The sequence below is a fragment of the Chiloscyllium plagiosum genome, chromosome 25 (genome assembly GCF_004010195.1).
Source record: "Chiloscyllium plagiosum isolate BGI_BamShark_2017 chromosome 25, ASM401019v2, whole genome shotgun sequence".
NCBI lineage: Eukaryota > Metazoa > Chordata > Chondrichthyes > Orectolobiformes > Hemiscylliidae > Chiloscyllium > Chiloscyllium plagiosum.
The window spans coordinates 47,816,328-47,841,881 of NC_057734.1; the positions used below are offsets into that span (position 1 = coordinate 47,816,328).

The 25,554-nt window shown below is 42.2% G+C and overlaps 2 protein-coding genes across 12 annotated transcripts in view; one reads left to right on the forward strand and one right to left on the reverse strand.

The window, feature by feature from the left end:
* The window catches only part of pisd (phosphatidylserine decarboxylase), a 124,646-nt gene extending 102,240 nt beyond the window's left edge, over window positions 1-22,406 (forward strand). For all 8 annotated transcript variants that reach the window (XM_043716113.1, XM_043716114.1, XM_043716116.1 and 5 more), the window contains exon 7: window positions 22,329-22,406. In XM_043716113.1, coding sequence (XP_043572048.1) covers window positions 22,329-22,366 — 38 coding nt within the window. In that variant the 3' untranslated portion in view covers window positions 22,367-22,406. The remainder of the gene's footprint in view (window positions 1-22,328) is intronic.
* The window catches only part of sfi1 (SFI1 centrin binding protein), a 134,830-nt gene continuing 111,990 nt past the window's right edge, over window positions 2,715-25,554 (reverse strand). For 3 of the 4 annotated variants that reach the window (XM_043716109.1, XM_043716110.1, XM_043716108.1), the window contains 5 exons: window positions 22,309-22,630; window positions 19,239-19,401; window positions 15,928-16,036; window positions 13,330-13,429; window positions 2,715-3,184 (listed from right to left, as the gene is read on the reverse strand). In XM_043716109.1, the coding sequence (XP_043572044.1) occupies window positions 3,068-3,184; window positions 13,330-13,429; window positions 15,928-16,036; window positions 19,239-19,401; window positions 22,309-22,630 (811 nt within the window). In that variant the 3' untranslated portion in view covers window positions 2,715-3,067. Of the gene's footprint in view, window positions 3,185-13,329; window positions 13,430-15,927; window positions 16,037-19,238; window positions 19,402-22,308; window positions 22,631-25,554 lie in introns of those variants that run through there. The other variant, XM_043716111.1, reaches the window with a different exon arrangement.

Here is a 25,554-nt window from a genome sequence, read left to right on the forward strand (position 1 = left end):
TGAGTATATCCTTACTGACTGACCTTTGACACCTGATTCCTGCTTCCAAACAAAAACAATAAAATACTAGCTTGTTCAAAATGCCTTACGATTTGGCACCTTGCCTCCCTCCTGGCCTCTTGCCTCCTCCCAGACAGTCTTCCAGCTCCCCTCTCCCCACCCTTCCCATTCTTGATGAGCAATTGAAGTATTTTTCTGCATAGGATCACTGGGAAAAAGTTTGGGAGGCACAGTTGTAGACTATAATATAGATCTGGTACTGGGATGTAAATGCAGTTTTTATTGTTTGGCTGTGATACATTATTAAGGATTGCTGGAGAAGTGAATATTCACTGTTTCATTTGTCTTATGAAGGACCTACATACCAATAGTCCCCGCTACATGAAGGGCTCTTACAACGACTTCAGCTTTGCTGCAAACAACAACAAAGGGATTAACATGAGGAAGGGTGAGCATCTCGGGGAGTTTAACCTGGGCTCCACCATTGTTCTCATCTTTGAGGCACCGAAAGACTTTACTTTTAACCTTAAACCTGGACAGAAGATCAGGTTTGGTGAGGCTCTCGGTTCCATATAATACAGTTCCCATCAATGGCATCTCAAATTGGATTGGAGCACTGAGGAGTGAGGTTGGACTAAAGAATGGTGAAAAATGGCCATAACGGAAATGCGGTTTTAATTCCTCCTACTCCTCACCTCATCATTACTGCAGAAGCATCTCTCATTGCCTCCATCTGAGGGACCAGCTGTACCATTATGGATTCTCCTGAAAGGTGTACTGACCCAACCCAATTGAACTTTCAGAGCATATGCAGTGCCGTAATCTCTCCGTACAAAGGGAGAACCTGGCAGGTCACCAGGAATAATGAGACTTGGAAAATGGGCTGAGTTTAAGGGCCCTGGTCTCTTTGGCAGTGGCAGGAGATTCCGATCAACTTGTGCAGGAACTGGGGATGCTCAAGTATTTGCTGAATAGCTCCATGCAGGTGAACCAGTGGGTCATTCTAACGTTTAGTTAATGCAGTATTTTTATATACTAAAAAGAAATCAATGCAGTTTCTCATCCAATCACATTTCAGAGAAAATAAATTTAATGACTATACCAAAACTTAATTCAGCTCATCTGTTTTTTTTTGGTCAATGTGGTGTGTTTTTCTAGAACTGAGGGGTGAAGTGCTAAATCTTGGGCTACTATATTTTGGTTTCAGTTTTTAACTCAGACACTAATTTCCATTTCCTCATTTGAGGATCAAAGTCTGGTGCAAGATGTAAAACAGGTCACCTAACACACTCTAGAACAGGATAAAAGCAAATTACTGCAGATGCTGGAATTTGAAACCAAAAGAGAAAATGCTGGAAAATCTCAGCAGGTCTGGCAGAGACTCGAAACGTCAGCTCTTTTCTCTCCTTACAGATGCTGCCAGACCTGCTGAGATTTTCCAGCATTTTCTCTTTTGCTGTCGAGAATTGGCTTTTGTCTGGGGTCTGAGAAAATCTAAATGATGCAAAATGAGTTTATATTTTCTCTAAGTCTGCCGATTCTGTAATAATGTCTAAGCAGTGGAACAGCTGAAGGAATTTCATCTCCCAATCTGTTCATTAATGTTAATGCATATCACGTACTTGAATTCAGAGGGAGGTACCTTGCGGCGATGGGGACATGTTAACAACAAAAGATTTTGCCCATGTTCTGTACCTTCATTGGGCATTACTAAGTCCATAAGTGAGAATAAGGGTGATTGGTTCACGGTGTTAAATTCTGACTTTTTCTGATGCCATAGTGTTCCGAGGATTGTTGTCTGTTTATCTGTTGAAGCCCCAAACCTGTAGCTATAGCAAACTCTCTGACATATCTTTTTGGAACCTGAGACCACTTTCCTGATTTTCTCTCTGATTGTGAGAGTGTATGTGGGAGGCAGAAGGGGTGTCATCACTTAACTGCAGATAATCACAAGGAACAAGATTTTAAAAAATTTAATTGTGCCAGTCGGTTGTATTTTTGTGATTTTTATTTGTGTGTGTGGTTGCTTCAGGAGTACCTGGTTTAAACAGTGTTGAATATTCACTGCAGTTTAATTTCCCTGTGGAAGAGTGAAAGCTGCCACAGAGACCAATGAATACAATAAAATTCTAGTGTTTCACGAGAATTGTTCACTGATTTCATTCGGGTTTGTTTGAAAACTTCCACATAGCTCCCACATGTTTTTTTTAAATCATACCTGGACGTAATATAGCACAACTGTATTATTGATATTTCTTGAATGTTGGGACTGGCTGATTGTTCCATCTTTCAGTATTTTATCATGTTCCATTGGGAATTCTCCCCACAGTAAGTTTCTGTGCAGAGACACTAATGGAGTTACAGAAGGGGTAACTGTCAAAAGTGAAGATGGGCTATGAACTAAAATTTCCCCAAATTATCCCAGTGGATTGGAAGGGGAAAATGTTGCACTACAGTTCAGGAAAGGAGGGTGAGGAAAAAAACTATAAACTTGATGGGAATGTAAGCTGTGAGAAATGTTTAGGTTAAGTGAATGGACAGGTAATGATGATATTTACTTCAACAGTTCTTTGTAGTGTTCTGATGCAAGAAACACCAGGACGTTATGGGGCTAAAGGAGATTCGGGGGAGTAAGGTACAAATAAATTTTGAAACGAAGGTGAGGACTTTAAGGCCATCCAATTTGGGCAGTTTGAGAAATAGTTTAAACTTCACCTTGTATTCATATAATTCCTACAGTGTGGAAACAAGTCCATATTCGGATGAGATTCTTGGTTTAATAATCTTTATTTTGGAATATATTTACATGATTACAGATTGATTTATAACCTTCTACAGTTACAAATTAACTAAATACCAGTTATTAAATCAGTAAATGCTACACCTGCTTGCCATTCACCATATTGTGTAAAGACTGTTGTGAAAATAAGTTCAGAATTTGCTTTCATGACTCCATTTGGAACATGTGCTTCAAACTCTATGCTGGTTTCCCTCTTTCAGGGGCTAAGTCTGAGATTTTCTGCTTTGGCAAAACACATCACAGAGACAGCAAACTCGAAAGTGATGATTACTGATCTTTCTGAGTCAGGATTTGCCGGATCTCCTGAACTCTCGCAACGTGGCCCTGTATGTAAGGTTCATCCTTGCGCAGCTTCTTTGAAAACTTTTCAATATCAGTCTCCAGCTAAACAAATAAATCAAAGCATAAACAGATCCCGTTAGTTCCATCAACTGCACAGTCAGCATAAACACATTCAATTTTGTTGTGGCTGTTTGTAATTGTACAGATGGTGTCAAAGTAAGAAGATTTCATGATATGTAACAGTATTACACCAGCTTTGCTTTTTCCGACTGTGTTTCCCAGGCAGTGGTGAATTTCTGCACAGTGGTTATCTAAAAGAGGAAGAGAAGGTTCAAACCCTCTGGGAGCTGCAATCCTGTAACTTCTGCTTGCCAACATCCCATGTGATGGTCTCCTGCTTGTTAAGATGTCTACCATTACAAACATATCTATATTTGGTAATTTCTTTCTAGTGTAACAGTTTTTTTTAAAAAAGCTGCCTGACAATATAGAGCAGATTACTAAACATTAAGACTGCCATTTCTGGAAACCCTGCTAAGGTTACTGTTGCCTTGCCATGAAGCACAGATGGCATGCTCAGAGGATGATATTTTTACATACAATTTCAGGTGGTATCTCCATTTGTACATGGTATAGTTCATTCTTGACCCAGAAACTTGGCAAAGTTATCTACCAAAGTAATTAAACTCTAAAACCATACCACACCCTACAAGACATTAGTAAATCCAGAGGAGAGCATATGATGATTTTTGGGGTAATGTAACTCATTTGCTAACATAAAACTTACACTGTTGAGTCTATTTCCCCATTTAGCATCTACACACCAAGATACCAAATGACAAAGGGAGACCCTTAGGAAACAAAGGTAAAACATATTTAACCTCATCCTCACCACTGCAGGCTGATGATGCCTTTGTCCATGACAGTATTGTTAAGAGTGATCACTACACAATCCTGCCTTTGGAGGGTATCCTCAAAGTATTGTTGTGTGGCACTATGACTGAGCCAATTACCACCCCTACAGTCGACTGAGAGTCGACTAATAAGTGATGGAAGGTGCTATCACCCGTGCTGCCATGCAGTAACTGCTCAGCAGTTACCTGTTTGGCTTCCATCAGGGTCATTCAGCTCATTACAGCCTTGGCCCAAATATGTATGAAACAGCTCAATTTCAGAGGTGAGGTAAGTATGATTACCCTTGATGTTAATGGAAATTAATGGTAAAAGCTATCTGCTGGTTGGAGATCATTTCTGCTGAACAATTACTAAGTGGCATTGGTGCACATGTTCAGAAAATCTGGTTCCAAACCTCAGAACAAAATACAGGTGACTAACAAGGTGGTACAACACAACATGGGCAGCAAGGTATGTCTTAAGAATGTGCACAACCCAAAACATCGATGAAGTGTACAGAGTAAAAAGCCAATTTAAGGAGGAGACCAAACTTGCCTCAGCATTTATCTCAAATTCCACGTTGGTAGTACAGGATAATCAGTGTAGGTTTTATAACCACTAACAGCACCTATCCTGAAAAGATAGGACGATACACCCTCAAAGCTAAAATTGACAGAGGGGCTAGTGCCAACATACTACCATAATGTACCCTAGCAAGTAGCATTGTACAACCCACAGGAGACCATCTGACTAATTACTAATTCTACACACTGCAATGCCATGACACAATCTCAATTTGGCTTCAGCAGTGGCAGGGTGCTCATATACATAGATCCCCATTTACTGACAATTTACAAGATTTAAACTACACTCACTGGGATGGAACAGACCAGAGGTGATTCAATTGAATCAGATGAAGCTGAAGATTTATCTGTTCCAAAGGTTTATCTCTTACGTTTTGGCCTGAACCAGTGTTAACTGCTGAAGGTGAGCAACTACAGGAGTTGCAAAAGGTATTTTTGAGGAAGTCCTGACAATAATAGGGGGATGGAGCTGGGGGAAGGCGATAAATCCATTCATCGTCATGGAAATGATTACATCCTAGTGACGGGTTACTTCTCCAAATAAGTTCAAGTCCAACCTTCACTTGAAATGTCTCACAACATGATTCAAGATACTTAAAATTATTCAATGACTTGGCAACACACAAGTGCTACCATCGCTGAGACAACTTATTTTCAGTATGTATGGCTTACGGGGATTGGATTGGGTTTGACACAGATTGAAGTTTATTGGTATAGGGTACGTCACTCCACTGTCCTTGCTCAGTCTAGTGGAACGAATGGTACATTCTATCAAAATCAATGATCAACAGAGTTGAGTAACAAACAAGGTTTGCACAATGTGTTGCTGAATTCTCATGCAACCTAATAGAGGAGACTATCATCCCCAGCACAAGTTATGGCTGGAAGGCAAAGCGAGCAACCTCATCCACCAACCAATTGACTAATTATTCTGAGATAAGGGCTTATGCCCGAAATGTCGATTCTCCTGCTCCTTGGATGCTGCCTGACCTGCTGCACTTTTCCAGCAACACATTTTTCAGCTCTGATCTCCAGCCCTCACTTTCTCCTAATCATTCTGAGACACAGGCTATTCTTTTTCAAAGACAGAGGTAAATGAAAGAGGCACGCAATGAGATAGAAACTACCCAAAACAAGCACTAAACAGAGTGCAAGTCAGAAATCCAATCACTAAAATTTAGGTACTATCCCACAGGTTTCTAGGATATAAAAACAGCCCAGATCCTATGGAGACATTACTTGAATTCCCTCCCTAACAATGTGTCCACCTAGAACAGGAGGACTGCAGTGGTTCAAGAAGACAGCTCACCCCTACCTTCTCAAGGGCAACTAGGGACGGGCAATAAATGCTGGCCCAGCCAGCCATGTTCCCAGCCCAGGTGTGAATTTTTAAAAAGAGTGAATATGGTGCTATATACTGAATCATTAAAGCCAGCGCAGATCAATGAACAACACGCCGATCATGAACAGAGAGGAAACAAACTCTGACAATGGTGTTTGTACAATGTTAATGAGTGACAGCTACCAACAGGAAGACAACCAAGTCAGCAAACAATGGTAATGGGGCACAACACGTACCATTCCAAACAGGTATACAATCATAGGATCAGAATGAAAGCAAATTTAAGTTCCTGAAATGACAATTATACAAACAGGTAAAAGCAGAGCTAACAACACATGGCTATGCACAACCATCTATATCTGTTTGGAATACTAATGTTTCCATTAACATGTAGTCTAACTTTAAGAGACATGCTATCATTGCTGCATGTGACCGGAGGGTATAAAGGTCTCAGACTGCATCCTAACTGAGGCCATTTGAAGCATGACACTTAGTATTAGCCCACATACAGAAATGCCTGTGTCTGTTACACACCAGGAGGAGTAACAAGTCTGTTCAACCTTTCAGTACCGAGTTACCCATGTCTAGTTCTTACGTTAACGTAAGTATTGCCTCATCAGGTACAAATGCCTGAAGGCAAATGGCCATAATGCAGTGGAAGATCATGGAAGAAAAATCAGAAAAGCAGAGTAATTACTAAAAGGGGGCAGACCGGGAAATGTTGATGTCGAAAGGGAACTGGGTGCTCTTGTTCAAAAGCCACTGAAAGTTAGCACGTAATTAGGAAGGGCAATGGTATATTGACCTTTACTGAGAGGATTCAAATACAGAAGTAGCCTTGCTGCAATTATACAGAGCCTTGTGAAGACTGTACCATGAGTACTAAACACATTTTTGATCTCCTTACCCAAGGATATATTTGCCATAGAAAGAGTGCAAGGAAGATTCGTCAAACAGATCCCTGGAACAGAGGGATTGTCCTTTGGAGAATGTAGATCCAGTCTCCTCCATCTCTCTTCAGAGGTTAGGAGACTGAGAAGTGATCTCATTGAAGCAGATTGACAGCATCGATGGGAGGAAGAACGTTTTCCCTTGCTGGAAGGTATAAAACCAAACGGTATGTGTCAGAGTAGAAGGTAGGACTGTGATGAGAATCTCCTCACTCAGAAGGTGAAGAACCTTTGGCATTCTCCCCCTGAAAACTGTGATGGTTCAGCCACTGAGTATGTTCAAGACAGAGATCGATACATTTATTATCAAAGGACATGGGGATAGTGCAGGACAATGGCTTTGAATCGAAGATCAGCCATAAGCAAGCTCGAATGGCCTAATCACTTCTCCTTTTTCTTATTTTCCAATGTCTCTGAAATCAATAAATTTTAATTCTTCCACAGGTTGAGGGTGTCACTGGCAAAGTCAGCATTTGTTGCCCACCTCTAACTGCCCTTGAACTAGGTGGCTTGACAGACCAGGTACGGATGGCAGATTTCACAGAATTCCATACCAACCCTCCAAAGAGTAACCCACCCAGACCCATTCCCTACCCTATTACTCTACATTTACTCCTGGCTAATATACCTAATCAACACATCCCTGAACACTGGGTTATTTAGCATGGCCAATTCATCTAACCTGCACATGTTTGAATTTTGGGAGGAAACCGGAGCACCCGGAGGAAACCCACACAGACAATGGGAGAATGTGCTCACAGTCGCCCGAGGCTGGTATCGAACCGGGGTCCCTGGCACTGTGAGGCAGCAGTGCTAACCACTGAGCCACCATTCCTACCCTGAAGGGCACGAGTGAATCAGATGGGTTTCATACAACAATCTATGATAGTTGTCATGGTCACCACCATTGAGATTAGTTTCAGTTTCCAGATTTTATGAACTGAGTTCAAATTCCACCAGCTGCCACGGTTAGATTTGAATTTATCCTCCCAGAACAGTAATCTGGTCGTCTGGATTACAACCCAGTGACGTTACCATCACAGCATCACCTATCATCATCTAATAAATAAGTTGATAAAATGCATTTCCCAACCCTGGATAAACTCCAATAGTCTCTGGGAGAGGCTGAATGTGGAGTGAATAATTTAATCAGCCTCAGATTAAAACGGAGGAATAGAAAGTTGAATATTCCAAAGGAAATGCTGAATGACCTGCTGCATCAAGGGTGAAATGGCATTGCAGTTACATCACTAACCTCTTTGTCAGGTGTCAAACAGCTTTCTGTGCACTGGCAGGATTTTGTCTCAGAGCTTTGGGGCTGTGCAGTATGTGATGTGTTAAACCATTAAAATGCTGGAGTCCATTATGAAATATTTTAATAGCACAGTAGTTGAAAAACAGCGACAGGGTAGGACAGAATCAGCATGAATTTACTAAGAGGGAAATCATAGAAGCAGGAATAGGCTATTCAGCCCTTTGAACATGCTGTGTTATTCAATGCGATCACAGCTGATCATCCATTTCAGTTCCCACTTTCCCCCTTGCATTTTGATTCCTTTTGCCCTAAGAACAATATCTAACATCTTCTTGAAAACATTTAATGTTTTGGAATCAACTGCTTTCTGTGGCAGAGGATTTCACAGGTTCCCCACTCTCTGGATAAAAAGCTTCTCTACACCTAACTCCTCAACGGCCTACCTCCGTATTATTAAACCATGACCCCTGGTTCTGGACTCCCCCGGTCTCATCAGGGACAACCTTCCTGTATTTACCCTAGCTAGTCCAGTTAAGAGTTTTATAGGTTTGCATAAGATCCCCACTCATTCCTCTAACCTCCATCCAGAGGTCAGTTAGCTCAGATGGTGAGATGGCTGGTTTGTGATGCACAATGATACCAACAGTTCAGTTCAGTTCATGCACAGTCCTTACCATGAAGGACTATGGTCAAGTTTTTTCAAGGGATGACCAAGAAAGTAGATGAGGGCAGTGCAGTAGATGTTGTCTACATGGACTTTAGAAAGCCCTTTGACGAGGTATTCATAGTAGGTTGTTGGATAAGGTTAAATCTCATGGTATCCAGGGAGAGCTAGCCAACTGGACACAAAATTGGCTTGACAGTAGAAGAGGGGAGTGGCAGAGGGTTGTTTTTCAGACTGGAGGCCTGTAACCAATGGTGTGCTACAGGGATCAGTGCTGGGTCCACTATTGCTCGTAAATTATATAAACGATTTAGATGAGAATTTAGGAGGTATGGTTAGTAAGTTTGTCCTCTATACCACCAATCATGGTGTCATCTGCAATGTAGGTTATCTGGGAATACAGTGAGATCTTGATCAAGTGGGCCAATGGGCTTAAGAATGGCAGATGGAGTTTAATTTAGTTTAATGCAAGCTGTTCCATTTTGGTGGGTCAAACCAGGGAAAAACTTACACCATCTACAGTAGGACCCTCAGGGATGTTACAGAACAAAGAGATCCAGGGGTACAAGTTCATAGCTCCTCGAAAATAGATTCTCAGGTCGACAGGGCCATGAAGACGGCTTTTGGCATAGTAGCATTCACCAGTCAGGGCACTGGGTCCTGGAGTTGAGATGTCTTGTTGCAGTTGTATGAGACCTCGGTGAGGCCACATTTGGAGTACTGCATGCAGTTTTGGTTGCTCTACTATAGAAAGGATATTTTAAACTAGAAAGAGTGCAGAAAAACTTCACTGAGATTTGAGTTATAAGGAGAGGTTGGATAGGCTGAGACTTTTTTCCCTGGAGCATAGGAGACTGATGGGTGACCTTATAGAGATCTATAAAATCATGAGAGGCACAGATAAGGTAGAAAGCTAACAGTTATTCCCCATGGTTGGGGAGTCTAAAACTAGAGGGCATAGTTTTAAGGTGAGAGGGGAGAGATACAAAAGAATCCAGAGAGGAATTTTTTCACACAGTGGGTAGTGAGTGTCTGGAAATGGATGCCAGAGGTAGTGGTGCAAGTGAGTACAATTTTGTCATTTAAGAAATATTTAGGCAGGCACACGGATGGGATAGGCCTGGAGGGATATGGACCAAATGCAGGCAAATGGGACTAGTTTAAATTGTAAAAACTGGGTGGCTTGGTCAAGCTGGGCCACGGGGCCTGTTACCATGCTGCACAACTCTATGACTCTTCACAACCTCTCCCCTCACCCGAGGCTTAGTGACCCTCAGGTTAAAGCACCAACTCTCATCTATTTCTACTGAGAGTGCAGCTCTACGGTTCTGGTACGATTATGGTAACTTTCTTCCAAACTCCAGTGAACACAATCCTAAACATCCAGTCTCTCTTTATACACCAGTCCTGCGATCAGTCGGGTAGAGCTCTGCTGCACTCCCCCCCCCCCCCCCACCCCAATGACCAGAACATCCTTCCTCAGATAAGGAGACTAAAACTGCACAAAGTACTCCAGGTGTGGTCTCACCACAGGGCTGTACAAATGCAGTAAGACATCCCTGCTCCTGTGCTCAAATCCTCTCACTGTGAAGGCCAACATATCATTTGCCTTCTTCACTTATTGTATCTACATACTTACTTCCCGGAGTGGTATGGTGGCTCAGGGGTTAGCACTGCTGCCTCACAGCGCCAGGGACCCGGGTTCGATGCCACCTTTGGGCAACTGTCTGTGTGGCGTTTCCACTTTCTCCCTGTGCCTGGGTGGGTTTCCTCTAGGTGCTCCAATTTCCTCCCACAATCCAAAGATGTGCAGGTTAGGTGGATTGGCCATGGAAAATTGCCCATAGTGACCATGGATGGGTAGGTTAGATGGATTAGCCATGGGAAAGGTAGGGTTACAGGGATAGGGTAGGGGGCTAGGTGTGGGTGGGATGCTTTTCGGAAGGTTGGTGTGGACTTGATAAGCCAAATGGCCTATTTCCACATTGTAGAGATTCTATGTCTAGTGTACAATGACACACAGACTTCGTGGAAATCCCAGCCCCCACATTCCCAATCTATGGCCATTCAGACAATAATCTGCTTCCTTGCTTTTGCTACCCATTGCAAAAAATCAGTGCTTCTTTATGTTCCTCATTTTTGGTTTGGACCTTTGAGCTTGAGAGTTGAATTTTGGACTTTGAGTAGCAGCCTGTCTTTTCTAAAAAAAAAGGGAAGAGCAAACAAACTGCTATTTGTTCAGGAACTGCCCCTGGAAAATTAACTGCAGGTTGGTTATTATTCGAAGAACAGTACAGATGTTTCAGCATCTGAGATGTATTATTCTCAAGGACTGGCAGCTGCTTGGGTATTAAAAGGGGCAATCAAAGAGAATGTTGAAAATAAAGAAAGAGAAAACAAATATTAAATTGGCTTGGACTGGGCTTTGGGCATGTGGATGGGGTTGGATAGAATTTTTGTTGTTCTCTAGTTGTCCTCCAGTTATTGAATTACTGAAAGTTCTGAGAAAAGAAATCATTCTGCAAAATGTAAATGTCTCCAGTGGTTTGTGAAAGCTGTTTGCATTGACCTTGAAATTCAAGCAAGATATACAGTCCTTTTGCCTGTGAACAACTCATTATCTGCGGATTGCGTAAAGGTCTAGCAACCAAAACTACATAAGTGAACAGTTACAATGCTTTTATTTTATTTTCAATTTATCCCTTAACTGTCTCTGTCTGTTTGTCTCTGAATAAGTGGGAGATATGATGAAAGAAAATTGGTTTAAACCATATACATTAATTAGATTACTTTTTTTAAACTTTGCTCTGCTGAAGTTGCAGTATTCAAGAGATGCCAACGGTACCAACCTAATCTATCAGTTAATACTGTAAGTTTAGAACATAGAACAGTACAGGCCCTTCGGCCCTCGATATTGTGCTAATCTTTTATCCTACTCCATGATCAACCTAACCTACATACCCTTCTTTTTACTATCATCCATGTGCTTTCTCAAGAATCACTTTAATGTGATTCTATCTGACTGTATTACCATTGCTGGCAGTGCATTCCACGCACCCACCACACTCTGTGTAAAGAACCTACCTCTGATATCTCCCCTAAACCTTTGTCCAATCACTTAAAATTATGCCTCCTCATGACAGACATTTCTGCCCTGGGAACAAGTCTCTGACTATCCACTCTATCTATGCCTCTCATCATCTTGTACATTCTGTCGAGTCACCTCTCATCCTTCTTTGCTCCAATGAGAAAAGTCCTAACTGCCTCAAACTTTCTTCATAAGACATGCCCTCAGGTCCAAGCAGGTAAATCTCCTCTGCAACCTCTCTAAAGCTTCCACATCCTTCCTATAATGATGCAACCAGAACTGAACACAATATTCCAAGTGTGTTCTAACCAGGGCTTTATAGAGCTACAGCATAACCTCGTAGCTCTTCAATTCAATTCCCCTGCTAATGAAAGCTGACAACCATACGTTTTCTTAACAACTCTATCAACTTGGGTGGCAACATTGAGGGATTAATGGACATGGACCCCAAGATCCTTGTTCCTCCACACTGCCAAGAATCCTGCCTTTAACCCTGTATCCTGCATTCACACTGAACCTTCCAAAATGAATCACTTCACAGTTTTCCAGGTTGAACTCCATCTGCCACTTCTCAGCCCAGTTCTGCACCCTGTCAATGTCCCGTTGTAACCTACAACAGCCCTCCACACTATTCACAGCTCCACCAACCTTATCATCAGCAAACCTACTAATCTACTCATTCCACTTCCTCATCCAAGTCATTTATATAAATCACAAAGAGCAGAGGTCCCAGAACTGATCCCTGCAGAACACCACTGGTCACCGAGTTTCAGGCTGAATACTTTGCATCTACGACCACTCTCTGTCTTCTATGGGCCAGCCAATTCTGTATCTAGACAGCCAAATTTCCCTGTATCCAATGCCTTATAACTTTCTGAATGAGCCTACCATGTGAACCTTATCAAATGCCTTGGTAAAATCCATATACACCACATCCATTGCTCTACCTTCATCAATGCATTATGTCACATCCTCAAAGAATTCAATAAGGCTTGTAAGGGATGACCTGCCCCTCACAAAGCCATCTTTAATCAGACTTTGCTTTTCCAATTAATCATAAAACCTGTCTCTCAGAATCCCCTCCAATAATGTGCCCACCACCAAAGTAAGTCTGTAATTCTCAGGGTTATCCCTATTCCCTTTCTTGAACAAGGGAATAACATTTGCTACCCTCCAGTCAGCTGGTACTACTCCAGTGGAAGTGAGGACGCAAAGATCATCACCGAAGGCGCAGCAATCTATTCCCTTCCTTTCCATGGTAACCTTGGGTATATCACATCTGGCCCAGGGGACTGACCTATCCTGTTTTTCGAACTTTCCAGCGGATCCTCCTTCTTAACATCAATCTGTTCGAGAATATCAGCCTGTTTATTGCCAGTTTGACAGAAGTTATTCAGCTCATAAGGTATTAATAGTGATCAACCCAGCCAGTTCAATGATCATGAATCAGTTATACTTCCACATATTTACCTGTTTTAGTTCCTGTCTGATCTCCAGCACATCCTCCCCCTTGTGTACAGCATTTACCTGCAGCCAGTTTCGGAGTACTGAGGCCTGTTTCCGCCAGGATCTTCAAAAAAGAAAGTGCCTTTTAAAAAATAATTTTACAGAGTAGGTTATTGTTCGGAGATTAGGGCTGGGATGGCTTCACAACCCCACGCTAGGCAACAGATTGGGGATGGGCTCACAGGCCATTTGAAGAACAGAGCAAAGATTGGTTCCTATGCCTTTGCTCAGAAACAGAATGGGAATGGGATCACAGGCGGTTTCTAGCAGGATATACTGTGGGTGGGGTCAGAGGCCATTGTCCAGAGATGGGTTCCCATGCCAGTGAAGGGAACATAATGGGGACACATCCACCAGGTTTTGTGAGGGGAACGAACGGAAACGGACTCACAGTCCATTTCTGTGAGAGGGTAGTTAGATGTTGAATGACACTACCTCTATTTGCCAGACTCTAGCGATTTCAGAAAGGTTATATGAACAAACAGTAACAACGAGAGAACCCATTCAAGCCAATATAATCTGACCATGTGCAAACAGAAATGAGGAAGCAGAGTTGGGACCGATGAATGGGCAGTGCCCCTCTGACACACCACATTATGGACCTCAATATTTGCATTTCATATCTCCACCTGGGTCACTCAGGAGTACAGGAATGATCAGAGGACAGTGAACACAAATATGATTCAAATATAAAACCAGTTTCATGATATGCAGCTTTAGAGAGATACTAATCAAATATTCAATAGTTGATGATCAATATCCAATTTGAGGATGACTGTAGCCGAAATATCCATTCAGTCCTCATAAGCAAACCAGCCTTCCTTAACAACTTTGGACTTGAAAACTGTGCTAAGATGTTGTAGGGAACTGATAAACTAAATTAACTGCTAAACTCTTTGTTGACTATACAGCTATCTGCCATCTTGCCTGAACCTAATAAATCCAACAACAGTGTCGCCAAAATAAAAACAAGCTCTGAAAGGAACAAAGATGAAGCACAAGGTCCTCAGGTCCATTGCTGCAGCAGAAATGGAACGCTGCAAACTAAAATATTGTAAGAATCAGGAGTAGGAGGAGGCACTCGCGCCCACTCCATTTGATATAATCTCGGCTGATCTAATTTTGGCCTTCACTTTACTGAGTGCCCCACTATAACTCTCCACTCCCTTGTAGATCAAAAATCTGTCTAACCCAGCCTTAATTATATTCAATGGCTGAACCTCCATTATGGAAGAGAATTCAAAAGACTAAGGACTCAGAGCAGAAATTCTTTATAATCATTGTCTTAAATGTGCAACCACTTTTTAAAAGGAAAATTAATGCCAGTGTTTTTAGATTGAGTGGCACAGTGGCACTGCTGCCTCACAGCGCCAGGGAGCCAGGTTCAATTCCACCTTCAGGCAACTGCGTGGAGTTTGCACATTCTCCCTATGTCTGCAGAGGTTTTCTCCAAGTGCTCTGGTTTCCTCCCACAGTCTAAAGATGTGCAGGTTAGGTGGATTGGCCATGCTAAATTGCCCATAGTGTCCAGGGATGTGCACAGGAGGAGAATTAGCCATGGCTAATGCAGGGTTACAGGGATAGAGTAGGGGTTGGGTGGGTGTGTCAGTGCAGGATCAATGAGCAATTTACCATGGCCAATCCCCCTAACCTGCACATCCTTAGACTGTGGGAGGAAACAGAGCAGCTGTATAAAGTGCTTCAACAGGCATTAGAGGGATTATAGCAAAGCTTCATGGGAATAGTTCCAGGGAGGCAAAACTTCAGATTTGCACAAAGATCGGAGAAGTTATGACTATGCTGCTTGGAGAAGTATAGATTCCTCAGAGAAGAGATCTGACAGACTACTCAAAATTTGCAAGGTAGAGTAGATAAGGAAACAATGTTCCAATAGTGGAAGAATCAAGAACATGAGGAGGTGCTTTTATGTTAATTGGTTAAAAAAAATCTAATGATGACAGTAGGAAAAACAAAGTGAGTGCTTGGGATCTGGAACATGATGCTTGAGAGAGAGGTGGAGACCATAAGAATTAGGAACAGGAGTAGGACATCCAGCCCCTTGAGCCTATCCCACCATTCAACAGAAGGCAAAATCAATTGAGGCTTGTAAAAGGAAATGGGTTACTCGCTGAAAAGGACGGATATGCAGGGCTTAGTGGAATGGCAAAGGTGCTGGACTAGGTGAATTGCTCCTTGGAAAAGGTAACATAGGCTCAATGGGCCTAATAGCCTCCTTCTACACCATAACCATTCCTTGATTCTATAAAATCACTTCATATTTTTTTTTAAACACGTCTTATTGTGCCTTAACTCAACCTCAAACAAGCCTGGATTTAGATTGGGGCCAAAACCCAGCTGCACAGCTTCAGCTGCCGAAGACTTCAAACTGAGGTGCAAACGTATCAAATTCTTCCAGTTACGGTAAACAACACCTACAGTTGTATCTGAGCTCTCAGGAATATCAGGAAACCCGACTCCGACAGAAGAGGATTATAACACTTTGTCCCAAACTGCTCCAGGGATAATAGAAGCCAAACACAGACTGCTCACCCAAGAACATACCTGAGGCTCTGTTTGTTATCATTGAAACGCTGCATCTCCTGACGTATCTCGTGTAGTTCTGCCTCTAGCCGACATTGTTGGTTACATCCATCAGAATCATTATCTGAATCTTGGGACGAGATGGCAGGGGATGGGGGTAGGGAGGGATTTTGGTGGAGGTGGCGGGGAGAGGAAAGTTGCAGTTCAATGAAAAATAATCGCACGTAGCTGTTAAAGCAGAGGTGTGGTTTTCTCTCTCAAAAACATACTCCAGCCTTTACGGACAATATTTAAAACACTGCTGTGAAAAATGACATGACCTACACGATGAGGTATATAGTTTTTGTGGGTTTTCGGCTCAACACAAAGATTAACATTATTTCTTCCTGTATTGTCTACAGAAATAGTGCCAGAAAACTGGAGGATAGCAAATGTTGTCCCCTTGTTCAAGGAGGGGAGTAGAGACAACCCTGGAAATTATAGACCAGTGAGCCTTACTTTGATTCTGGGTAAAGTGTTGGAAAACATTATAAGAGATAGGAGTTAGAATCATCTAGAAAGGAATAATTTGAATAGGAACAGTCAACACGGTTTTGTGAAGGGTAGGTCGTGCCTCACAAACCTTATTGACTTCTTCGAGAAAGTGACCAAACAGGTGGATGAAGGTAAAGTAGTTGATGTGGTATAAATAGATTTCAGTAAGGCATTTGATACGCTTTCCCACGGAAGGCATGGGATAAAACTGGCATAAAACACGGAGGCATGGGATTGAGTGTGATTTAGTGGTTTGGATCAGAAATTGGCTAGCTGAAAGAAGACAGGGGGTGATTGTTGATGGGAAATGTTCATCTTGGAGTTCATTTACTAGTGGTGTACTGCAGGAATCTGTTTTGGGTCCACTGCTGTTTGTCATTTTTATAAATTACCTGGAAGAGGGCATAGAAGGATGGGCTAGTAAATTTGCAGATGACACGAAGGTCATTGGAGTTGTGGACAGTGTTGAATGATTTTGCAGGTTACAAAGGGACATAGATAAGCTGCAGAGCTGGGCTGAGAGGTGGCATATGGAGTTTAATGTGAAAAAGTGTGAGGCTATTCACTTTGGAAGAAACAACACAAATAAAGAGTACTGGGCTAATGGTAAGATTCTTAGCAGTGTAGATGAGCAGAGAGATCTTGGTGTCTATATACATAGATCCCTGAAAGTTGCCACCCAGGTTGATAGGGTTGTTAAGAAGGCATACAGTGTGTTAGCTTTTATTGGTACAGGAATTGATGTTTGTGAGCTACGAGGTCATGTTGCAGCTGTACAAAACTCTGATGTGGCTGCACTTGAGTATTGGGTACAGTTCTGGTCACCGCATGATAGGAAGGATGTGGAAGCTTTGGAAAGAGTTCAGAGGTGATTTACTAGGATGTTGCCTGGTATGGAGGAAGGTCTTATGAAAGGCTGAGTGAATTGAGGCTGTTTTCATTAGAGAGAAGAAGGTTGAGAGGTGACTTAATTGAGATATATAAGATAATCAGAGGGTTAGATAGGGTGGACAGTCAGAGCCTTTTTCCTCAGATGGCGATGGCTAGCACGAGGGGACGTAGCTTTAAATTGAGGGGTGAATAGATATAGAGCAGATGTCAGAGGTAGTTTCTTAACTCAGAGGGTAATAGGGGTGCGCAACTCCTTGTCTTCACCGGTAGTAGATTTGCCAACTTTAAGGGCATTTAAATGGTCATTGGATAAACATACGGATGAAAATGGAATAGGATAAATAGTCTTCAGGTTGGTTCCATAGGTTGGTGCAATATTGAGGGCCGAAGGGCCTGTACTGTGCTGTGATGTTCTCCGAAACCTCATATTTAGATAGCACATCTATCTTGTGATGTTACAGATAAATGATGATGCATATCGTTCCTCGTTATATAAAGGCCCAGGACCAGCACTGTTACACTAATTTCACTAGAGAAGACAGAGTTAGTAAGAATTATGTGAACTAAATAACTCTGAGTGTCTAACTAGATTAGCATTACCTTCAGAATCTGCATAATTCATTATGCTTTCTTTAACTCAGCACAGAACAGAAGCACAAAAATCAGTAGGCGAGTTCAAGTGTTAAAATACCAGTCTGTTATAGTTGCTATCTTAAAAGCCCTCAACCAGAGTAATGAAACTAACCAGGGGCCAATTAGAACTGCAAAGACATGATAATCCAGCCCAGGTCACTCAGTGCTAATTGCACTTCATATTTTTACTTGTAGTTTGGGTTTGAAGTTGCTGGTTTTGAAGTATGTGAATTCATGATTGAATTTTAGACTGCTCATCCAAACAGCAGGAGATTTCCAGAAGTAAGACATCAAAGGCTGGAGCACATCAGGGAGGGAGAAAGGAGGGAATGCTTTATATCTACAGGAGGGCCTCTCCCCAAGATCAGATGTTCCAAAGTTTCAAAACAATTGCTTTTGAGGTAAAGCCATCTTTGGTTTTAGCAAATGCAGCAGTCAATTTGCACACAGCAAGACTCCACATACGGTGCAGTGATAACATTAACTGTGGAATAAATGATGGGGCAAGATATGAAGATTTCCTGCACACATTCTTCTTCAAGACAGAATCATTGCTTCCTTTAATTTCAACCGAACAGATAAAGCAAGGCCTCTGTTTTCATGTTTCATCCAAAATGCTCCTTCTTTTGAATAACAGCAACTTTTCTGAAACATACAGGAATCTTAGGGGACTAGACAGGGTAGATGTGGTAAAGTTGTTTCCCCTTGTGGGAAAGTCTAGGACCAGAGGGCATAACCTCAGGATAATGAGTCACCCATTTAAGACAGATTTCATCTCTGAAAGGATAGTGAATCTATGGAATTCTTTACCACACGGGTCTGTGGAGGCTGGGCCATTAAGTATAGTCAAGACTGAGATAGACAGATTTTTCATCTGTAAGGGAATCAAGGATTATGGGGAAAAAGCAAGAAAATTGAGTTGGAGATTATTAGGAAAGCCATGAAGTCAATGAATAGTGGAGCAGACCAGGTGGGCTGCGTACCCACTTCTGCTCCTACATCTTGTGGTCCACTACTGAACCAAATGAAGGTCCAGATATGATGCACATTTCCTAGAATGAAATCATGACCGAGTAACTCCAAGAAGGAAGAGTTACCACAGAGTCAAGCTGACATGTGATGGACTTTGGCTGGGACAGCAAAGAGATGTCATGTTGACATTGTATTGACTGGATACCATCTCATTTTAAACATTGCCTTCTGTAATTACTGATTAAAATCAAAAATCAATAAATTTTATTCATTAAAAATATGCCTGGTAGTTATTCATTTACCTGTGTCCTGAGAAAACATACTGTGACATCCAGGCCTGATCCTAAATTCATCTTGAGAGAGCAGCTGTGGATTTGTGGGTGACTGCCAACTCAAACCTTTCTCATCCTTGTGAATGTGCTCAGCATCAGCAACGTGACTGTGCCTGTCCTGCTCCATGTTTATCTAAAAGTAAAGGAGGAACATTCAGGAAGATCCACATCCCTTCTGGTTGAAAGAATTCACGTAATACAGTGTCTCATATTTCTCTCAGATACATCCCAAAATGCTTCACCATATATTATACTTGAACAGCTGTAACTAACATAGAATTTTGATAAGGATATTACTCAGACTCCCTCAATATTCAGAACTCTGATAATGATTCTTCATCGACTGAATTTCCAGCATGTCAGGTTGACCTTTGACTTTCCTGGAAACCATTGATGGCTAATAGAATTAGAACTATAGCTCCTTGAAAGTGTAGTCGCAGGTCGATAGGATAGTGAAGAAGGTATTTGGTATGCTTTCCTTTATTGGTCAGAGTATTGAGTAGAGGAGTTGGGAGGTCATGTTGCGGCTGTACAGGACAGTGGTTAGGCCACTGTTGGAATATTGCGTGCAATTCTGGTCTCCTTCCTATCGGAAAGATGTTGCAAAATTTAACAGAGTACAGAAAAGATTTACAAGGATAGGGCTGTTTTCCCTGAAGTGTCGGAGGCTGAGGGGTGACATTATAGAGGTTTATAAAATCATGAGGGGCATGGATAGGGTAAATAGACAAAGTCTTTTCCCTGGGGTGGGGGAGTCCAGAATGAGAGGGCATAGATTTAGGGTGAGGGGGAAAGATATAAAAAAAAGACCCGGGGGCAACTTTTTCACGCAGTGGGTGGTACATGTATGGAATGAGCTGCCAGAGAAAGTGGTGGAGGGTAATACAATTGCAACATTTAAAAGGCATCTGGATGGATATATTAATAGGAAGGATTTGGAGGGACATGGGCTGGGTGCTGGCAGGTGGGACTAGATTGGGTTAGGATATTTGGTCAGCATGGACAAGTTGGACCAAAGGGTCTGTTTCCATGCTATACATCTCTATGACTATGACTCTAACTACTTTGAATGCTGACAATAAGTACATTTGAGAGTAATTTGCTTTAAGAGACCCTCAAGAATTACCTTTCTCAGGTATAATAAAACTCATCATCAGGGTGTAAAAGAGAAAAGTTATGCAATTGTGAAGCCCTGGGCTGCTTCTACAGAAATCATTAACTGACAGAAACAAAGAACTATCTATGTGTATATAGGAAAATACTGGGGCCAGCTGTCTTCACTATACCCCAGCTGGGAACAACTGCTTCACACCTCCCAGTTCTCTCTGACTCAGTAACTTCCAATTCAAGGGGAGAATGTCCATTTATAATGGTAACAAACCCTTAAGTCATTCCAACACACTTCATAATCAATTACTTTTAAACCACAGTCATTGCTGTAAAGACTTTAGTGACAAGACAGGTAGACTGTTAGTCTTCACAGAGGATATGTTTGGAATATCAAGCTTTATAAATAATTATACTTCAAACTGTACTTCAATTTCAAGATACAACATATATGTTAGCATTTCTAGCTGAAAACAGGGCCCAGATTGTCATGGAGCTGGACTTTGAAAGGGATAGTCAATAGATGATCACTATAGTTCTCGGTTGCAAGTTTCTTAACCTATCAGTGAACTTTAAAAACATGAACGTGTGCGCAGCTGTCTGAAAGTCAGAAAAGGAGGAGGCAGAAACGGGAAGTCATGGACCTGAAGCAAAGGAAATGTTCACTATGCAGAAAGCGGTAAGAATTTGTGTAAAAATGAAAGAGAACTTATGAAGATTTAAAGTAGGCTGGAAGATTGACCTTGCAGGGGTTAGAGGGAAGCAATTTCCAGTCTAATCCTCACAGTTCGGGGAATGGACATGACCCAGCTGGCAAAGGAAAAGGAAGTCAGCCCCTGAGACTGATTCGCCAATTAAAGGTGTAGAGTAAGGGATAACAGTAGTGGGAAATTTTCAATCATGTTCATAACTAAATGAGGATCACTTGTCTGCAGACAGAGTACAAGCTACTGACTGTATAGTGTTTAGTGTTACTTTTAATATGTTTATTACAATAAAAGTCTTCAAACTTTAAAGCTTGTTGTGTACTTTATAGAAATGATGTTAGGCTATTGTATATTCAGTTTCTCATATAAATACTCATGGTTTACAATCCAATAACAGCTAATCACAGACGGGAAGTCATGGACCTGAAGCAAAGGAAATGTTCACTATGCAGAAAGCGGTAAGAATTTGTGTAAAAATGAAAGAGAGAACTTATGAAGATTTAAAGTAGGCTGGAAGATTGACCTTGCAGGGGTCAGAGGGAAGCAATCTCCAGTCTAATCCTCACAGTTCGGGGAATGGACATGACCCAACTGGCAAAGGAAAAGGAAGTCAGCCCCTGAGACTGATTCGCCAATTAAAGGTGTAGAGTAAGGGCTAACAGTAGTGGGAAACTTTCAATCATGTTCATAACTAAATGAGAATCACTTGTCTGCAGACAGAGTACAAGCTGCTGAAAGTAGAGTGTTTAGTGTTGCTTTTAATATGTTTATTACAATAAAAGTCTTCAAACTTTAAAGCTTGTTGTGTACTTTATAGAAATGATGTTAGGCTATTGTATATTCAGTTTCTCATATAAATACTCATGGTTTACAATCCAATAACAGCTAATCACAGACTCACATGGAGTCACATGTTGGTGAGATGTAGGTCATTAATGGTCATTATTCTCTCTACATGATGAGCTGCTATGCCATTAGACTGAAGCAATAGGTTCTGCTTTGATACTCAAACCAGTATTTTGCACTTCAGCAGTCAGCCTGAGGAAGTGAGAGAATACAGGAGTAGATAAACTGGGATATAATGTTTGAGTTTTCATAAATGGAATGTGCACCAAGATCAGATATCAAGTGGGTGTCATGTTAATTGGAATAAACTACAAGAATCAGTATTTCTAGAGAGAGAAGGTGATTCACAAACACAACACACAGATGAGTAACAGTCTTACATTCACATTCTCTTTCCCAGGTAACAGGAATGCAGACGGGGGCAGCAGGAGTTCCTGATGCACGGGTTGTTCCTGGCTATCCTTGGCTGCCCTTGAAGGAACAAAGTGGGCAAAGGGAAAGAAGCCCTGTGACAGCATCATTTGGAGATTCCCTGTCTCTTCTGCAAAACGTAATGACTGACTGGCAGCACCATTTTTCTCAGAGTGGACACTTAGACTGGTGTGACCCCGTGTGTCAATGGGTTTGCTTTGTACTGAAGTCTCCATTCTGGCTACTGACAAATCTGTCATTGCTGACATTGTGGAGTCCAAGGTACCGCCGCTGAAACCAATAAAGTAATGATTTTAAATTAATTGTGGTGTATGAGTAATTCAGTACATCAACATGAATCTGAATATTCTATTGGCAGATAGCATTTGGAAACTACTGTCAGTGTTGAAAACAAACCATATAGTTAGCCATACCTACTGGAATCTCGACCACAAAGACTATACCCACTAGAATTCAAACTCACCAAGTGTCAATTCCCACTGGAATCCTAACCCACCAAGATTCTGATGTCGCTGCAATTGCGCACTATAAGTATACAATTTCAGAACAGCAACCCTCACAGACTATATAGAGGTTCAGGTTGTAAGTTTGCTAGCTGAGCTGGTAGATATGTTCTCAGATGTTTTGTCACCATGCCAGGTAAAATCATCAGTGAACCTCTGAAGCAGCACTGGTGTTCTCTCCCGCTTGCTATGTGTGTGTCTTGGTCTGTTGTGTTGGGTGATATCACTTCCGATTCTGTTTCTAAGAGGTTGGTAAATGAGGTCCAAATCAATATGTTTGTTAATGGAGTTCCAGATTAATGCCAGGCCTCTAGGAATTTCCACGCGTGTCTTTGTTTAGCCCATCCAACGATAGATGTATTGTCCCGGTTGAACTGGTGTCCCTCTTCACCTGTGCGTAAGGATACTAATGATAATTGGTCGTGTATTTTAGTGGCTAGTTGGTGCTCATGCATCCTGGTGGCTAGTTTCCTGCCTGTCTGTCTAATGTAATGTTTGTTGCAGTCCTTGCAGGGTATTTTGTACATGACTTTTGTTTTGCTGGTTGTTGGTACGGGGTTCTTTAAATTTATCAGTTGTTTCCGTGTGGTGGTAGGTTTGTGGGTTACCATGATGCTATGGGCAGGAATAGTCTGGTTGTCATCTCAGAGATGTCTTAATGTATGGCAAGGTGGTGAGAGTCTCTGGGCATGTTGTGTCTTCATGTTCAGGTCTGTTGTGCAGGAATCGGTGGATTGCGCTTATCGGGTACCCGTGTTTTTCCTCAGCTTCCCGTAGTTCCTGGATGCTGCTGTGTATTGTGGCTCATTTAAATAATGTCCTGATGTAGCTCCATTTGTGGGTATTGGGATGATTGCGCCTCTTGAGTATTTGGTCAGTGTGTGTGGCTTTCCTGTAAACACTGGTCTGCAGCTCTCCATTGGCTTTGCGTTCTACCGTAATGTCGAGGAAGAGGAGTCTGTTGTTGTTCTCTTCCTCTTGGGTGAAGTTTATACCAGTAAGGATGTCGTTTGTGGGTTTCTTCTATTTTGTTGCGTTTTGGGATAACAAAGATGTCATCCACACAGTGGACCCAAAGCTTAGGCTGGATCGTGGGAAGGGTTGTTCGTTCTAACCTCTGCATCACTGCTTCTGCGAAGAGTCCTGATATTGGTGGTCCCATAAGCATCCCGTTGATTTGTTTGTAGGTCTTGTCGTTGAAGGTGAAGTGGTTTTAAAGGCAACTACTGGCTCCCAGCCTACTGAACATCTAATGCGAGTAAGAAGGAATTTCCAATCTTTAGATGGATGCTGCCTCTTCCTACAGGCAGTGGAAAGCACAGACTGCATTTTCCACAGTTTATGGAACGAGTTATCTTCCTGTCTTACCCAGAGATCTGGTTTGGTCTGCATCATGTTTAGTTAAGAGTGAGCTAATTATACAACACAGCACTGCCTTCTTACTCACAGGGGATACTCAAGTATGCCTCAACTTGAAAGGCCCTTCAATTTTATTTTGTGCTAACATCCCTCCCTCTGTTCCTTTCAGACTTGACAAACAGTGAATGGCAGGCGGCTACACATCGGAGAGCCACTCCATCTTATTTTCATACCTGTCCTTGCATATACACACACTAGCAATCTCCTGGAGTTGCTAAGTAGTTATCAGGAATGAGGATTCTGACTGACCTGCTTGAAAACTAGCTCCCAACTCACTCTCACTATAACCACCCTGTCGCTGACCAATAACCCACTGGGTAGCCCAGAACACTGCTGCAGAGTGGCTGACTCACCCAAGGGTTGAGCCTGGGAATTGTGACACAATACAGCACTAACATTTCCTACGAGAGGTGTACCCTGATCAACTGCATCTCTTTCAGTGAGAAGCTGTCAAAGTGGTTCCCCAATTAAGCAAAATACTCAATATCACCCACTAGTGTCAAGTTTACAAATGGGTAAATCTAAAAAAAAGGTGATATTTTCTGCCAGATAATGACGTTGTTTCTATCTATTCATGAATAACTCTCATACAATACATAATAAACAAGACAGAACCTCAAGAGTCTAGATTAGAGTGGTGCTGGAAAAGCACAGTAGGTCAGGCAGCATCCAAGGAGCAGGAAAATCGACGTTTCGGGCAAAAGCCCTTCATCAGGAATAGAGGCAGGGTGCCTGCAGAGTGGAGACCACCTGGACCATCTCTAACACTTCCCTCCCTTCCTGGACCTCTCCATCTCCATTAATGACGACCGACATGACACTGACTTTTTTTATTACAAACCCACCGACTCCCACAGCTACCTGGATTACACCTCTTCCCACCCTACCTCCTGCAAAAATGCCATCCCGTATTCCCAATTCCTCCGCCTCTGCCATAACTGCTCCCAGGAGGACCGGTTCCGCCACAGAACACACCAGATGGCTTCCTTCTTCAGAGATCGCAATTTCCCTTCCCATGTGGTTAAAGATGCCCTCCAACGCATCTCGTCCACATCCCGCCCCTGCGCCCTCAAACCACACCCCTCCAACCATAACGAGGACAGAAAGCCCCAGTGCTCACCTTCCACCCTACCAACCTTCGCATAAACCACATCATTCGAAGACATTTCTGCCACCTCCAAATGGACCCCACCACCAGGGATATATTTCCCTCCCCACCCCTTTCCGCCTTCCGCAAAGACCGTTCCCTTCGTGACTACCTGGTCAGGTCCA